This window comes from Pipistrellus kuhlii, unplaced genomic scaffold, assembly GCF_014108245.1.
Source record: "Pipistrellus kuhlii isolate mPipKuh1 unplaced genomic scaffold, mPipKuh1.p scaffold_m20_p_4, whole genome shotgun sequence".
Lineage (NCBI taxonomy): Eukaryota > Metazoa > Chordata > Mammalia > Chiroptera > Vespertilionidae > Pipistrellus > Pipistrellus kuhlii.
In genome coordinates, this window is record NW_023425540.1 from 48,193,426 (window position 1) to 48,212,027 (window position 18,602).

At 34.2% G+C, this 18,602-nt stretch overlaps 1 protein-coding gene across 4 annotated transcripts in view; it reads right to left on the bottom strand.

Annotated features, from left to right (window-relative positions):
• TTC37 (tetratricopeptide repeat domain 37) overlaps nt 1-18,602 on the bottom strand; it is a 66,306-nt gene that overhangs the window by 35,217 nt on the left and 12,487 nt on the right. For all 4 annotated transcript variants that reach the window (XM_045571759.1, XM_036410988.2, XM_045571760.1 and 1 more), the window contains 13 exons: nt 15,527-15,625; nt 15,309-15,417; nt 11,852-11,992; nt 10,688-10,789; nt 9,935-10,074; nt 7,774-7,860; nt 7,587-7,690; nt 6,994-7,120; nt 6,255-6,434; nt 5,829-5,953; nt 4,658-4,911; nt 2,782-2,884; nt 31-207 (listed from right to left, as the gene is read on the bottom strand). In XM_045571759.1, coding sequence (XP_045427715.1) covers nt 31-207; nt 2,782-2,884; nt 4,658-4,911; nt 5,829-5,953; nt 6,255-6,434; nt 6,994-7,120; nt 7,587-7,690; nt 7,774-7,860; nt 9,935-10,074; nt 10,688-10,789; nt 11,852-11,992; nt 15,309-15,417; nt 15,527-15,625 — 1,748 coding nt within the window. The remainder of the gene's footprint in view (nt 1-30; nt 208-2,781; nt 2,885-4,657; nt 4,912-5,828; nt 5,954-6,254; nt 6,435-6,993; nt 7,121-7,586; nt 7,691-7,773; nt 7,861-9,934; nt 10,075-10,687; nt 10,790-11,851; nt 11,993-15,308; nt 15,418-15,526; nt 15,626-18,602) is intronic.

Genomic DNA, 18,602 nt, shown 5'->3' on the forward strand with positions numbered 1-18,602 from the left:
TGTCATTATCTGGCAATCTTTGTAAATTACCTTCCTCCAAGATGGAGGAGCTCATTTTTCTTTAATACTTGTTTTCCTTCTTTCTGGCCTAGAAGGACTCCTAAAACATTAACATTCACTTTAGATGCTGAGACAGAATGCAGACTGGTACAAGCATCCCCAACTAGCTTCCAAAGGCAAGACACATTAGCTCGATGCTGCAAAGCCCTGAAAAAAGAAAAAAAAAAAGCGTAACTCTTTCCAGTTTTCAAAAGTATAGACTATCTCCCTCATTATTACTTACAATTAAAACAGAAAAATTATATATACAATCCTGATTAAAATCTACTTCCTTAATTACGTGCAGCGAATGATTTACTAAATTCCTTCTAACTGAATTATACCTTATCACCTCCCTAATAGGAAGAAGAAGGGGAGAGGAAAGAGAAGGAACTGATTGTTTTGTGTATTTTTTTAAATGTCTTTATTGATTTTTTTTTTTTTTTTTTGAGAGAGAGAAAGGAAAAGATAGAAACATGGAACACTGATTGGCTCTCCAGTGGGAATCAAGCCCACAACCTGGGCAGATGCCCTGATCAGAATCGAACCTGAGACCTCTTGGTGTATGATGCTCAATCAGCTGAGCCACATCGGCCAGGCAAAGAATTGATTGTTTTAAGTTAAGAACCAGAAACTTTACAAATATTTTTTTGGTACTCTTCATTATTTTTGTTAGAAGTAGCAGAAATCACATAAATAAAGACTAATTCTTTCAGAACCAATTTCTTTTAATATTGACTTTTTAAAAACTATGCTCTTTGTGTTTGTTTGTTTGCTTAATAACCAAGCAGTAAAGCTGTTAACACTCTTGTTTTACAGTGGATTATTATAAATTCAAGTTTTGGCTTAAAAAAAAAAAAAGCCTAGTAAATGTATAACATACCAAATATATTTGGTAGTCCAAAGGACTTTTACTCTCTGAGACCAATTCCAAAAATCAAAACATAAAAAATGTGAAAACCCATATTTACTGAATGGACAAGCTCAAAAAAGTAAATAGCAGTATTAATTATGATGATAAAGGAAAGTTCTTTTTAGAAAGAGAAAAAATCTCAGCTATACATTTCATTTTTCTCTTCTTGAGATCTTATAAATAAAGCAAGCAATTTCAGTTAAGCCAAATTTTGATAATAAGCTATCACCAACAACTATATTATTGGCAGATGGACAAGCAGATGGAACATTTTTCATAGCCTTTCCTATTCATGGAGTCCAGCCAAAAACACATTTTCAAGTATCTTCCAGGGAAGTTGGAATAATTATTGCAGTTATCACTGAAAACCCCTGCGATGACCAGGAAGAAGGACAACACTATTTCTAGTTCCTTTGCCTAAATAACTTAGCATAATTTCTAAAATTGACAATATGAAAAAAGAAAATAGATACAAAGAAAAACAATTTTGACAGTCTATATACTTATCTCCTTTTAAGTTCAATAAAAAATATCTGAGAAATGAAATAACTTCTATCACACTTACGTAAGAACTGTGGTAGAGTGAATTTTTAAATACAGAAGTAAATATAAATTTTGGGATTATCATTTATTTTTATTAATACTCTTTGGAGGATTTTTTTCCCATTGATTTTAGAGAGAATGAAAGGGAATGAAGGGAGGAGAAACACTAATGTGAGAAAGCAACATCAACTGGCTGCCTCCTGCCAACCAGGGTGAGGAACCTGCAACCCAGGTATATGCTCTTGACAGGAATTGAACCCAGGACCCAAAGGGACAATCTAATCACTGAGCGCGCCAGCCAGGGTGGGGTTATCACTTTAAAAGTTTTAATACCGCCTTTTAATTGGATGTGTGTGCTACATGCTTCCCAGAACAAAATTTCCCAAGCTAAGAAAGGCAGTATTTTTAGCTCAAGTATCACCATTCAAAGGTTCGCCATGTACTCTTAAATATAGTTCCAACAAAGTGTGCCTTCTTCACAATACCCTCCTCTTTGGAAAGAGCTATATCATGTGAGACTTCAAAGGTAGCAATAAAAATCAGTGGGAGAAAAAGGCTAAGGTTTTCATTTCATATTTGGTTCATATTCAAAGCAAAGCAATCCTGGAGCAACCAAATCAAGAGGGAACGGAGAAGGCAAGTAGGAAATGAAAGGAGGGGACACACAGAAAGATGCTGAAGACCAAAAGTCTTCAAATGTTTGTCTAACTTGTAGATCTTTTAAAGCCATTTACCACAAATAACGCTTCTACCCAGCTCAGTTCAACAAAACATCAGATTTATTCAAATTTCTCTGAATCCTTTCTTGTTATTAGTCACATTTTCCTACACAGATTCTCTCCAGGAGCTATCAGATTATTCATTTCCCTTTACCTCTGGCCCAATCAGTAGGCCTAAAATAAGCTCTTACCACTGAAAGAAAGCACAGGGTTGCTCATTCCAATTTTAGATCCATTCCCAGGCCTCCTGAAAGAACACTAACCCAGGGTTATCAGAGCTGCTGCTCCACTGTTTCTTCCTTCCTACCTTCCCCTATGTGTCCAGCATGCCACCTACTTGAGAGCAAGAAATTATACCTGTTCTCCAGGGCTAAATTAATACAATATATATTACAACATATTGTAGAATTGGTTTGCCTGTTATTCTTTGCTTGATATTCTGAATAATGGACACTATATCTAACAAAATACAAATAGAATGTTTATTCTAAATAGAATTTATTCTAAATTTGGCTTTATTATAATAAGAAAATAAACACAATGACTAATAATAATAATAATACTAACCAAGTAAAATATTCCAGTGCTTTTTCTATGTAGTCGACAGCTTTCCCATCAAGATAATCGACTAGAGCTGCTTTTGCCATCATGAGATGGCATTCACCCAAACCTAAAACCAGGTAAGTTTGAAGTTGTTAAAACATGTAAAAAGTATACTTAGCATATTAAAGACACGTTCTAGAAAAGAAAACTGAATAGTATTTTATAAAAATTATTTTAAAGCATGGTCTTGCATATATTTAGTAAGGAATTCAAATGGCAGGGCTCTACTGGAATAAACAGGTACTAGAAAAATAAAACTACATATGGAACCCAAGAATTCCCTTGACTTCGGGTAAGTTACCTCTTAAAACATCAGTTTTGAAAATGGGGATATTACCTAAATGCTCTATCATTTTATTACTTATTAATATTGTAAAACAAAATCTTATTTTTTTAAATATTCAAAACTATATAACTATACCATAAAGATTAAATGAAATAGCAATTTCCTCAAGTGCTTAGTAAACATTTAATTAATGTCAGTTCTTGAGTTTTAAAAAATTAGGAAAAAGGTTTTCAAGGCTTAAATTTCATGTCACTTCAAACATTCTCAAGGCTGTTGTATGGCTACCTTAGCTTAAGTATGCCTCTTCTGATGATTCCCAACACTATTTCTGATTTAAATCTCAACTGTTTCTTTAAAAAGGAAAAGGAAGTAGAGAAAAGCATATATAATGATTTTGATTAGTTATAATAAAAATTTGATTAGATATGAATGATGATCTTTTACTTTTACTAAAGTAATCTATGGAGAAATTGATTTAGATACTTACAAAAATAATACAAATTGCCTCTAAAATTTTTTAAAAATTGAAAAAATGAGCTTCTGTAATTTATAAAATAACTAAAATCTATTTACCTACTGAGGATATAATAGAAAACTCTTGTTTTAGAAATCCATTTTATACCCATTATCTATCAGATTTGTCTAAAGGTTAAATCTCTATCATATTACTATTTACTGACTGTTATAAAACAAGTCAAATCTTTATAACAAGCAATACTATCAGAGGTTCATACTGAATGCTAACTGTTGACTAAGGAGGTCCTTTTTTCTTTCTTTTTTTTGATATATATGTTATTGATTTCAGAGAGGAAGGTAAGAGAGAGAGATAGAAACATCAATGATGAGCCGAAACCGGTTTGGCTCAGTGGTAGAGCATTGGTCTATGGACTGAAAGGTCCTGGGTTTGATTCCAGTCAAGGGCACGTACCTTGGCTGCGGGCACATCCCCAGTAGGGGGTGGGCAAGAGGCAGCTGGTCAATGTTTCTCTCTCATCAACGTTTCTGGCTCTCCATCTCTCTCCCTTCCTCTCTAAAAAAATCAGTAAAATATATTAAAAAAAAAAAAAAGAAACATCAATGATGAGAAAGAATCATTGACCGGCGGCCTCCTGCATGCCGCACACTGGGGATCAAGCCCACAACCCTGACTATGTGCCCACCCTTGCCCGGGAATCGAACCATGACCTCCTGGTTCATAGGTCGATGCTCAATCACTGAGCCACGCAGGCCAGGCTCTTATTTCCTTTTAAATATTTTTTTATTGATTTTATTGAGGAAGGGAATAGAGAGATGGAAACAGCAATGATGAGAGAGAATCCCTGACTGGCTGTCTCCTGCATGCCCCCTACTGGAGATCAAGCCCATAACCCAGGCCTGTGCTCTGACAGGAAATCAAAAAGTGAGCTCCTGGGTCATGGGTCAAAGTTCAACCACTGAGTCACACCAGCCAGGCAAGAAGTCCTTTTTACAAGTTACTAAATACATTTAGGAAATTCACTCATGGATTTTGTACTTTTGAATCACAAAAATCAAAGGAGCTATTTAAAAAATTACCTTTCAAAGCAGGTACATAATCTTCTTTCATTTTAATGATCAGCTGGTATTGAGCTACAGCTTCCTTATATTTGCCTAGGATTTGCTGTATTGCTGCCACCTTAAACACACTGTATGTGGATTCTGGGTTCAGCTCACTCGCTTTTGTGAAGGATTTCAAGGCTGTAGTATAGCCACCTCTGCTTAAGTATGCCTCTCCTAATGATTCCCAACAATTGAAGTCCTTTGGGTCTGCCCTTAATGCTGCCTGTAAACTAAAATTTCAAGAAACAGTAAGAGAACTAAAAGTAATAGATCTACTTCCACATCTGAAAGGAAAAATATAAAATAAATAATTCAACTGAATCACACATATCCATGCTTCCTTCTATTTGTAAAAGTGCTATTTAAAGCAGGTATATCATCTGTTCCTTTATAGCTTTGAATATTTCTTAATATTAAGAAATTTTATTACAAATTCAAAATAAGTAAGAATAAACTAATTTTTTTTTTAAGAAGTGCTAATCAGAATTTCTTTTTTTGACTACCTGGAAAATTTTCATCCTATCCTACCAGAATAGCTATATATCTCAGTATGCCTCATCTCCAAACCATGCCAATCCTACCAAAACAGAAATAATCACAGTTAGAAAACAGGGATAATGCTTAAAATTTCTGATTAAATTCCATTTCCAGAAAATATTTTAAATGCCTATATTATAGATATTAACATAAATCAGAAGCAGCTTTATCTTTATTCAAATATACATACTTTATTTACCCTTAAGTGTATTTCAAACCAAAATGACTAAAAATGAGCTGCTCCAAATGCCCTTCAAGCTGCTAATGTCTCCACTGCCCAAAAACAATGTATGTCATTTGGAGAACAAAGGTAATAGCCTCAGCTTTTATCATTCCTTGAATTTTTATGGAGAACCTACTATATGTATGATACTATTAGACTTCACTAGATTGGCTATCACCTTAGCAACAGGACATTATTTAATCCATTTTTGCAACTCCAGTGCCTTGAAGATAATAAGAATCAATCAACCTTAAATAAATTTTATTATTTCTTCCCTCAAAACACAACCTGGCGTGAGTTAACCTGTAAAGTTCATTTGGGGTACAAATGGAGTTTAAGAAACCATTAGGCTGTTTAACAGAGTTTAAATACAGTAAGGTGCCTTACTCAGCCACTGCTTGAGAATGTTGACCAGCTTTCAAATAGTACAGTCCTCGCCTAAGCCAAGCCCATTTGGCAGTTCCAGCACTTGCCTTCTGAGTTACTGTTGTTAGGATAGCTAAGGCAGTTTCCTAATAAGAAGAAAGGACTAATATTAGAGATATCAAATATCATAAAAATACAGAACACTTATGTAAAGTATTCAAATATATTTCACTGGTATACACTGAACTACAGTTTCAACAATAAATGATGAGGATTTTAATGTCTGCCAAAGGAAAAAAATGTACTCTACAAAACAGTGACAAAATAATTTATATTGCATTTACAAAATATAATAAAAATAATTGTAAGTATACATACATAAAAATGTTTCTATTTCTACACTTCACATAAAACAAAAGATAAAAGTGTGTTTGTTATTAGACATACCATCTCTTCAAGCTCCACGCTTAAATCAACAGCTGCAGCTCCAGATTCAGCATCAGTATCATCCAATTCAAAAGCTTTCCTATAACATCCACGAGCTCTGTTTTTATCTCCTGCTACATCTCTGTAATAATGACCTAAATAGCAGAAAGCTTTGCCCATATATGTATCCAGTCTGGCAGCCTTCCAATTAAAAATTGATAACAACAGAATATTAAAATTGTTTGGAAGGGTCCCTTTAAAAGCACAAAATGTAAATACACAAATTAAAGGGAAAAAAAGGAATAGGTTTATTAAATATACATAAAAATATGCCAAAATACCCTCTAATATAAGATTTAAAACAGACATGAAAACTAGCCGTCACTGCTTAGTATAAAAGTAAAAATGTTATCTTTGTTAAAAGAAATGTGAAATTTAAATTATCTGCTTTTATTAGTCAAAATAATAAAGACTTTAACATCTAGAGTTACATAAAATTACACTGCAAATTACCTAAAAACTGTTTTTCAGAGATAATTGTGTCTTATTTCCATCACACATGATTTTTAAATAAATAACTATTATGGTTCAATTTTCTCCTTGAATATCCATATAACATTCTCACAAAACCTTATGTATGAAAGATGAAACATAAAAATCAGTTTAGTAGTAATTTCAAGTACACAACTTATATAATTATTATTTATGGGTTTATAATGAATTCATTTCAATTAAGAATTGAAAGTAGCACTTATTTTACCTTTAAAAAGTGGGTAAGAGCTTTAGTTTTATCTTTTCTTGTTTCTTCACCCATGAACCAATATGTTAACCCTAGTTGGTAATGATATTCAGCAACTTCAGCATCTTTCTCAAGAGCTCTCTGAAAACTAAATCACCAAGGGGAAGTAAAAAATATTAAAATTTATATGATATAGCAGACTCCTAGTTGAAGCAATCAAAGTTTGAATGATTCAAGGATGCTGATTTTGAAACAAGTCACTACTTCAGGATTCAGATTATAATGGGAAAAAAAAGCAACATGATTTGTTTTTAGTAACAGGAACTTTAAAAAGCACAATGGCCTTTAGCACTACCAATGTGCTAAGTGTTCACACCAAACATTATGTTTGGTTACTGAATATGATAATCAGCTGATCACATTTCAAACTCATCATGGAAATGTTTATAGTTACTGTGTTATATGCAAAATATATTTCTTAAAAATACTAATAAAGCTTACAAGATCAAATTTATACAAAACTAGATCTTTACCAAGCCCATTTATTTTGAATTTTTGAAAAATATAAAAAACTAAGATATGACTTGATATACGAGCAATCTATATATCCTTACCATTTTTCTGCTTGTACATAGTCCTTTTTGGTAAAATGAATAAAGGCTTCTAGGGCATGAGCTTCAGCTAGGTCAGGGTAAGAAGAGAGAACGTCTTCCATAATCTATGAAGTAGATATCTGTCAATTCCATATCCAAATAATAAATACTTCTTAAAAAAATCTCACCTTGAATGAAAAAAACCAACCTTTGAAGCTTCATTTAATGAGCCTTTGTTCAGACAGGCCAAGCTTTTGAGAACCAAAAGTCCTGGGATATTATTTGCATCAGAAACCTAGAAAGTAATTGCAAAGAATTGCTACAAATCTCCTTCAACAGAATGCAGCAATATTTGCTTTAACTAAAGAATGACCATAGAGAAACACAGAATAAAGACACAGACGTCTGGAATTCTATCACTATTAACATTTTCATTCTCTATAAACTTATTAGAGAAAACTTCCAACACATAAAAAAATTAAAGAGTATAATAAAACCTCATGTACTCATCATCCAACTTCAAAATTAACTCAAAGCCAATCTTTTCTTCTCTATACCTCCACCCATTTCACCACATTCTTATTTAGATTGTTTCCATATATTTTAACTTTTTAACCTGCTATTTCAGCATCTATAACTAAAAATTAAGTTCATTTTTAAATAACAATCGTTCAACCATTATATACATTTAAACAAAACCAATATATCATTAACATCAGCAAATAATTAGTATTTAAAGTTCTCAATTGTCCATTTGAGTAATTTATTTATTTTAATCAAAATCTAAACAAGGTACAGATATTTCAAGTAGCTAAGAGGTCTCTTAAGTCTCTTTTAATCTCTAGGATACCCTTTCATCTCTCTTTTTCTTTCCCCCTCCATTACAATTTAACTGTTAAAAAATATGGGCCATTTGTCAGCTTCTTGTAATGTTTTTTTTTGCATAAGATATTGTCATGGTATTGACCTGTCCCTTTGTCTCTTTTGTATATTTGGTCTAGAAGCTTGACCTAAATCAAGCTTGATGTTTTGGCAAGAATACCTCACATGGCCTTACACTTGGTTATGTCTACTTGTCTGTCTTTTCGTGATGTTAGCGGCCATCCATACTTGATGACTAGATAGAGTCATTCATTACAGACTGCAAAAATGATGATTATTTTTCTCATTCTATCATTCCTTTGTGGACTACTCAACAAAGAGAAATTTTCCCTTCTCTCTTTATCTATTCTCTCTTTATCTATTCTTAGGAACAGTTCATATAGGGAAAGCAGGATAACTACTGTAATTTTCTTTTCAATTGGTCCCTTAGCGTCCTTCAAGGATGCTTTATTTATTTATTTTTGTATCATCATGAACACATGGATTTAAACATATTTTATGCCTTTCAATTCACTGCAGTTACTTGTACTCAAACCATCCACACTCTTCAGCCATTGAAAATCCATGATGCTAGTTCCTGAACTCTTCTGACACAGTGCTGGGATCCTGTTTCCTTGCTTTCTAGCATTATAAGATGTTCTGAGCTCATCTTGTACATTCTCTATCTCAGACTCTACCAGTTCTCCAAAGAACTTTTTGTTTTCCCTGTAACAAAATAATACTGGAAAGACCTCTACAGAGCATGCACACAAAAACAGTTGGTCAGAAGGCAAGTAGAAAATAAGAAAATTAGGACTTGGTTCTTAAAGGATGCTAACAATTGTGCCAATTTTAAAGAAATAATATAAATGCAAAGCCCTTTAAAGTATACCAAAAAAATGATTTTAAAAGTCAAAACTTTACAATATACTGAGTAAAATAATTTTAATTTTAGATTAAAAAATGCTTTTATCCGACAAAAAATATTTACTAAATAAAGACACTGTGTTGTTATAATTCATAATAATTCATAGTTTTTTGCCAGGGAATTATAAATTGCTTGAACCAAAAACATTAAAAAATCAATTTCATTATTTATTGGTTTTATTAAGTAAAACCAATAAATAAACATTCTCTACCATGAATCTACTAGTCTCTTTAATTATTCTTGACAGTAACTGACAAAATATTTTCTGTAAGAAAAAATTTTTAAATCCCAAATTAGTAATAATTAAGTAATAATCTAATAGGGAAAAAAGAGAAAAGAATAATAAGAGCAAGAATTAAAGAGAGAAATTGTATCATATAAAAAAAATTTTAAGTACTTAAACAAAAAGCAAATATGTAACTTGTAGAGTTTCCAATTGCGTGAATGATTTACAAAAGTGAATTCATACCTCTAACACAAAATTCATGTAAGTAAATACTTGTAGTAAGGAAAAAGTGATTGATTCCTCATTGATTGGAAACTAAGTAAGTTGAAGTGGAAAATTCTATGGTAAATCTACCTGGTCAAGAGTACAAATTGCTTCCTCTGCAGATTCATTATCTGGGAGTTTAATCAAAGCCTCTGCTTTCAAACGAAGACAAAGATTCTTCTGATGAAGACTGCCACCAGACGTACCAACATTATCTATGTTCTTCAGAGCTGGCAAAATTAAGGACATCTGAATGAAGACAACCATATCACTTCATATTTTTTTCTTTTAAGGGACATATAATAAATTATCATTACAATAAGAATAAATTGCCAAAGCAATATACTTGAAGAATAATTTAAAGCTAAGTATAAATTCTTCCCTAATCTCCATATGAAAATATCTGAATTTAAAACAGATCTAAATTTAAAACCTTTATATTCACATAACATGATAAAACTGAACATCCTGAAACAAACAATGGCTACCCCTATCTGCTATATACCAAAGGTTAGCCCTTAGCCAATGCATCTATAAGAAGTAAATTAAGGATACTAGAAGGAAAATAAGCTGAATTAGAATGCACCAGGGTGAACTATTTCTCAACTACAGAGGCTGGGCCTCCAGCTGCATCACAGCAGTGAATCACTTTTTGTGATTTTCTATCCCATGCCATTCAAATAGGCTCCAAGATGCCTTTCCTTCCATATCTACATCAGAGGAATCAAGAACCAGTGAAAGCCCTAGGACACACCAGGCTATACCTGTTTTTTAAAACCACTATCTTTCTTCTGGAAGATGAAAAGAAATAGGGTTGGCCGCACTTAAACATGTCAAGAATACCTTGATTGCATGAAAGAACAGCTTCCATAGGTCTATGCATTTTGACTTGGGCTTCTGCCAGATGATACCAACCAGTTGTGCAGAGAGGACTTTCTTTTAACCCTGAAAGGATAAAAGCAAGCACAAAATCTAGTTTCCATAACTACTGAGATGAATGGCACCACCAACTACTCAGCAAATCAGACTCCTCCCACCCTGACTGATGTTTCCCAATGGTTAGAGCATTGGCCCACGCACGGAAGGGTCTCGGGTTCAATCCCCAGTCAAGGGCACGTACCTAGGTTTCAGGTTCCATCCCTCGTTCCAGTCTGGGACTGTGCAGGAGGCAACAAACCGATGTTTCTCACATCAATGTTTCTACCTTCCTACCTACTTACCTATCTCCCCCACTTCCTCCCTCTCTCTAAAAATTATTGGAAAAATATTCAGGAGTGAGAATTAACAATAAATAATAAAAGAAAACAAAACAAAAAACAAATCAGACTCGCCCCCCCTCTCCCTTCTCTCTCACATCTAATCAGTCACAAAGCCACACTGTTTCCAGGCACTTATCCATTTCTCTACCACCGGACTAATCACACCTCCATCATCTTTATCCCAGATCACTGCATCCTCTACACTGTGGTGAGAATATTTCCCTACTGCCCTTAAGGTGCTTAACAAGGTTTATAAGCCCCTCTTCGGCCTCAATTCTTGCCCCTTCCTGCTCCTATACTTCATTCGAAAATCTGGCCAAACCATAAGCAGTTTCCTGATGCCCAGCTTTCCTCTACCCTCAGCTATTTAATTTTTTTTTTTTTTTTTTTTACCTGAAATGCTCCTTCCAATACCAGGCTTGTATTTGTCATTCAGATCTCAATTTGAATTAAGGCTGGAGTCTACAGCCATACCACCCTGAACGCGCCCGATCTCGTCTGAATTAAGGCTGGAGATATTATTATCCCTATTTTATAAATGAAGACATTGAGACACAGAGAGTTTAAGTTCCCCAAGGTCTTGAAATTAGTAAGTGGCAGAGTTGGAATTCAAACTTAAGCATACTGCCAGTATGTAAGTTTATTGTTTTTCATTCCTACCTTAAATATACATTCCTTAAAGAAAGGGCCAAAGATAAATACCTACTGACTAGTACCTCATGTTACAAGCTATCCACTGTATACTTACCTTCTCTTAAATTCCTATCAGCATCTTCATACTTTTTGTCTTGTAATGCTTTAATGCCTAAACCAATGAGGCCTGGACCACTTTTTGAATCCATTTCCACTAGTCTACAACAATACTGTTGTCCTTCATCAGAAAGGATTCCTGGTATTAAAAGAAAAAGTTATTAGCATACATATATCAAATTTCTAAGCACCAAAACCTACATAACTTAAATTTCAAAAGCTGTCTTAATAAAGAAAGTGAAATGGCTATTAAAATTTCACCTTAAATGTCTACCCATCTAAGTCAAAACTCTCTTACTCCACAAAAACATAATTCATGACAAACTATCTTGGCTAAACTAACTGTTCTTATTAGAGAAAACCCTGGGATAAAGTGCATCTTTCCATGTTCATCCATATTTAGGGTACAAAAATGCACACGTGCGCACACGCACATACAAAATGCACACAGGTAAGCAAAGTGTGGATAGGTACATGAAAATAGTTTCCAAAAGCCTAGGATGAACCCAAAAAAAATTTTAAAAGAAGGCAAACTTTCCTAACATTTCCCCCTTTGTTAATATCTGGGAGCACAATTATAGAAACAAAAAAAGAGATTTGGAAGGATTACATTCATGTTTAGCCCCGTGTAAGGTATTCTTTACATATGAACAGATGATATTTAGAGGAATTCTCTATAGTACTCCCAAAAACCATGGGCAGCAATATCACAACTGATCTTGTAGAGAGAGACAAGGAATCAAATTGTATATTTTAAAAATCCATTTTACTTTCTATAAATTTAAGAAAATAAAATAAAATTGAATTAAAAAAGAGAAAAGGAATATTCCAGCTTCAACCCTCAATTCTCCTCTCCTCTATACTAATTCCTGTTGAAATACTAGTTAAATAAATGTAGAGGATGACAATTGATAGGACATCACTTATTTAACTTATCTACTCTTTTAACATTTAAAAGATTCCAAGATTCCAGATTTAATGGCTTTAATACAGACTGACAACATATTTATTTCTCAATAAGGCAAGCCAGACTTGGGGCTAGTGAATACTAAATCTCCAAGGGTAAAGCTACTCTGAAGAGTTTCAGGATAGATACTAAGTAATACCTATGAAAATTCTGTTTCCTAAAGTTTACTACCAAAAAAAAGTTTTTTAAAATAACTAATTTATTTCTTACATCCCCCCAAAAATGATCACTACTATAGAATTTTTATTTTAAATAAACCTAATTAGAAGGAAAAAACCAGCAAGTATTCATTTCTTTATTTTCACCTGGATTTTCTAATATTTCTAGAACACAAAATATTAAGCTCTTCAGACTAAAGAGTCAAGCTTTCTCATTCTCCCCCATTTCAGCAATAAAGCAAAATAAAATAAATCAAAAAGGTCATTTAGCATGAAATAACATTCATCAGATAACAACTGTGAAAGCCATTCACTATTTGTTATTGAAGCTTTATTAACTGAGTCATTTTGAACATCAATCTTCATGTTTCCACATGCAAAGGAGGACAAATAAGAATGAATATATTTGTCCCCAGTAGAAGAAAAGTCAGTGATTCACTGTTGCTATCAAGTAGCAAGTTCCACAGATATTAAAGTACTATGGAGATTTTCAGAAGTTCTTAATACACAGAAAGTTTGGTTTAGGAACAATATAAAGAAAAAAGGAAACATTAAGCAGATTCCTACGGTCCTGCATTAACTACTTAAACTTCCACTCCAGAATACTGATTACATTAGAATGAACTTAAGCTTAAACTGCTACATTCCACAGATTCTTACAACCAAATATTGAGCAGGAAAAGCACTCTACCTTGTTGTACCATATGTGTATCCACCCAACCACTTTCCCTTGGCCAGGATACAGAACTCTCCTTCAATTCTACAAAATAACCACCTCAAAGCCTCTTTAAGAATTTTTTTTCACATAAATCAACACATTCTCTAATCAGTCAGCATAATCCCTTTGCTATGTCTTTATTAAAGAACTTTGTCAAGCTGGGACCGGTTTGGCTCAGTGGATAGAGCGTCGGCTTGGGGACTGACGGGTCCCGGGTTCGATTCCAGTCAAGGGCATGTACCTTGGTTGCGGGCATATCCCCAGTAGGGGGTGTGCAAGAGGCAGCTGATCGATGACTCTCTCTCATCGATGTTTCTAACTCTCTATCTCTCTCCCTTCCTCTCTGTATAAAATCAATAAAAAATATATTAAAAAAAAAGAAAAAAGAACTTTGTCAAATACTGAATTTAGGTGGAAAAGTCCGCAGACTATTTGTTGATCTTATTTATTCTATATATTTTTTTTTGGCTTTTGGAATATAAGTATTTATTTGACAAATCAACATTGCAGGCATAAATGTGCAAATTGAGAAAACATTCAATTCTGGCATATGAAGAAAAGGTACAAACCACTAATAGCTGAACAGGCATAGAGAGAAACGAGTGAATATTAGCCATCAATTTCTCTTTTTTTTAATTAAGTTTATTAGGGTCACATTGGTCAACATGACCATATAGGTGTCAGGTGTGTGTTTTTATGTTACAAGATCTGTCTATTGCACCATGTGCCCACCACCCAAATAGCCATTATTTCCTCAGCAGCAATTTTACAGCAGAAAAAGGGGTGGAGGGATGAGTACCAGAGGCAACACAGTAAGTCCACTTATATTGGGAACACCATGGGACTCCTACAAAAATTTGAAGAAACAGGGTGATTTTGGAACGAAGCTTCCTGTTATCGAAACACTCACAAGCAAACTCTTTACCCTGAAAGTCTCAGCATGCCTCATCCTCTTGACCTCAGTTCATTGTTCATAAGGTTAACTAGCCCTTTCTTATAACCCTCCTGCCACGTGACACTACTGCAATGCTTCTCCTCCCCCTCTAACTAAAAGCTTCCCTTCCCTTTACATGCTTCCACTTCCTCCCTTAAATGCAGTCAGTCAAGTCCCTGGATTGCTTCTTTTTTTACAGCTGCTAACCAATTCTTCCCAGACTTCTGATTGCATTATTGTAATCTAAGTTCCATTGGATAACTCTCATTTTAAAAGATAGTGCTTCCTAATCAGCAGCTCCAAATCTCCTTTCTGGAGAAATACTCTTTGTGTTGTTCTGCGGTTCCCAATCTTCCTCCCTGACTTCTCCTCTTTGCTGTCCTCTAACTAACAGTACATTTTACCTCCTGTTTATCTACTTTCTATTAAAAATTCAAGACCTTCTTTAATCTCCACCTTCAAAAAGACTTCCCTGATCAACAACTCATTGTTCCTCTGCATCACTATACTTTCCTATATGTATCAGTCTTTCCATGTGCACAACGACTACATTGAACTTCTTTTTATGTCCAAAAATACTGAAATATCTTACACCTGATAGACACTAAAACCATTTTTTATCCATAGTAACATCACACAACACCTCTAGGACACACACTATAATAAAAAAGAAATTACCTGATTCAATTAAATGCAAACAAAGCACTTCTAATGGATACTGCACAGTGGGGTAAATGTTTAGCATTCCTTCACAGGCCTTCTTCAACCTAGCAGTCTCATGAGGAAACTTGAAAATATAAAAGTAAAATTAACTAAGTAGCAATAAAATATACTTCTGGACACTTTCCTATTTAGAATAGAAAACTCACATTAGAGATTTAAAAAAATCAACTCACTTTGGATAAACACTGAATGAAATGTCTATACAGTACTTGATGGTCTTCACTAGGAATCTTATCTGATAAATCCAGTGCATTCTCAAAAGCAGTTAAAAGCTGAAACAAATAAACAAAAAAAACTATCATCTGTAGCATATTTAAATGACAATGTAAAACAGTTCAACGTATAAGACTCATACAAGCTACACACTCAACTAACTGCAAATACATTTTATGATATAGCCCTGATAATTTCAATGAGGAAAAACATGTATTTATAAGTTTTGGAATACATTCTAACTCCACTAGCTAGGGGACTGCACTGAACTAATAAGAAATAACTATAAATTGGCAACATTAATTTAGGAAACATTCTTATAGGTTTGCTGTTCCCTACAAAGTAGTCAGCCAGAGAAGCATAGTCTTATATGATAATGTAACTGCTACTGCTCACATTATTTTTAGAACATCTCTTCTGAAATCACCAGCATGTTCTTTAGAACATCTTTAATAAAAGCAAATTTTTAATCTTAAAATATGTTTTATGAAGTTATACTTTTGGTAAAAGAATACCAAAAATACCACTATTCAATAATAAAATAATTTTCATACAGTATCATTAACTGACTTTGAAAAAAATCCCAAAAGAAGAATTCTAAATGTTTTGAGCCAGAACAGAAATATGAGAATCCAAGGCAAGCACTTTAAAAGATGCCATTCATTAGGTTACATAAGTTCTACAGTTTTAAAAATATTTCCTATGACTCTATAATGTAAACTCATAATACAGTTTACTATCTCAAATTTTCTTTATAAATCATGTTATAAAGTCCATATAAATAAAGTTTTACTAGCTTAGTCAAGCACAAAGGTTAATAAAATTAAAAAAGGTAATGCAAATAATCCACATGGAAAATAGATGATACATTTGTTTCTGAACACAAATAAAGCAGTTATCATTAGCATTCAAGTTGAAAATAACAACCCTCAAATATCCTATTATTGTATTTTTAATAGTTAGAAGCCAATATTTAGGATAAGTATAATTAGTTCTCTTTCTTAAAGTGATATCCTACCTAATAAAGAATATGCTAATTGACTGTCACACCCTCACAAAGATGGCAGCACCCAAGCCAATGAGGGAATATGCTAATTGACTGCCACACCCTCAGAGATGGCGGTGTCCAGTCCCCTCAGCTCCACCAGGGCAGCAGGCATGCACGGCAGCCCCCAGGCAGGTCCAGCTGCCCCATGCACCTGTCTGTGGAGTCCCCAGGCCCCTCAGCCCCTCAACCTCCTAGGGTTGGCCCGAGGTGCAGACAAGCTTCAGATGGCGGCTGCCCAGCCGCTCAAGGCCAGCTGAAGCTCAGGTAACCAGGGTTGGTTGAGGCTTGTGCTGATGGCAGTGGCAGCAGCAGAAGTGTGATGGGAGCATCACCTTCCCCTGATCACTGGGTTGCCTCTTGCCCCTGAGGCTACTGGACTGTGAGAGGGGGCAGGCCTGGCTGAGGGGTCCCCCTGCAGTGCATGAATTTTCATGCACCAGGCCTCTAGTAGTATAAATAATTCACAAAAACATCTTACTTATTTTAGTACATGTTTGATTTTCTCGTAACCTATACTATTTCAAGAAAAATAATGATGTCATAATATAAAGATATAATTTAAGAGAAGTTGGTAAATCACCTAATTTTGTCACTGCTCAATTTTTTCCACAACTAAATCTATACACAGATAAACCAACACACAAACAACTACAAAACTTATTCTCACATTCTTATCCCCAGCTCTTAGGGTACTCACCTGACATAGCAGGCTTTTAAGAAACATTTTGTTTTGTTTTCTGCGTTTGTTTGTTTTTACTTGATAAACATTTTTTGAATAATAAATCAAATTAATGAGCAAACAAAGAAATAACATACAAAGAAATGAGCTTCCCATCCTATGTAGAGCCCATCATTGCTTACATTTAAAATTTCAATTCAATTTAAAGAGTGTACATTGAGTGGCTACATACTATAAGAAACTAAGTTTATTTTTAAACTTACAAATAAAAGAAATAGAATAATAAAGATATTCCTAATTCTGGTTCAAAACCCATGTTTTTTTAAGCCTTTTAAAATTATTTTCAATTAATTAGTATTCAAAATGCACTTATAAATACTCTAAATAAAATACTCTGGTTGAATTGTTAAATCTCAGTGATTTAGCCAAATCAGGTTTGGCTCAGTGGATAGAGCATCAGCCTGAGGACTGAAAGGTCCCAGGTTTGATTCCTGTCAAAGGCATGTACCCTGGTTGTGGGCACATCCCCAGTAGGGGGTGTGCAATAGGCAGCTGATCAATGTTTCTCTCTCATCAATGTCTCTTAACTCTCTATCCCTCTCTCTTCCTATCTTTAAAAAATCAGTAAAATATATACATTTTTTAAATCTCAGTGATTTAATACTCTTAGTTCATAACATGCTTTAACACACAATTTTTTAGAAATTATAGCAATTTTGTGAAAGCAATTTCATAGTCTCTTTCTTACAGTGAAAAAATAACTGAATATACCTCCTATAAATATAAGGAAGTAAAATTCTGATACCCCAAATGCCAATTTCACTCTGTCCAGACTTAATATGAGACTGTAGGCCAATAATTCTGAATTTATCAGGAAGAGCCTCTACATTTAAAATTAAACACTTACAAAATATCTAGTTTAACATAAAGTACTTTTCTTTTTTTACAATATATTTTATTGATTTTTTTACAGAAAGGAAGAGAGAGGGATAGAGAGTCAGAAACATCGATGAGAAAGAATCATTAATCAGCTGCATCCTGCACACCCCCTACTAGGGATGTACCCGCAACCAAGGTATATGCCCCTGATTGGAACCGAACTTGGGACCACTGAGTCCGCAGGCTGACGCTCCATCCACTGAGCCAAACCGGTTTCGGCATAAAGTACTTTTCTATATTCTACATATATCATTACCCTTGCCCTGGATGGTGTGTCCAATGGTTAGTGTCAGCCCCTGCAACCAAGGGTCACGGGCAACTACTAGAGTTACAGATTCCGTATCTGGCCAGATATGGGCTCATGCAGGAG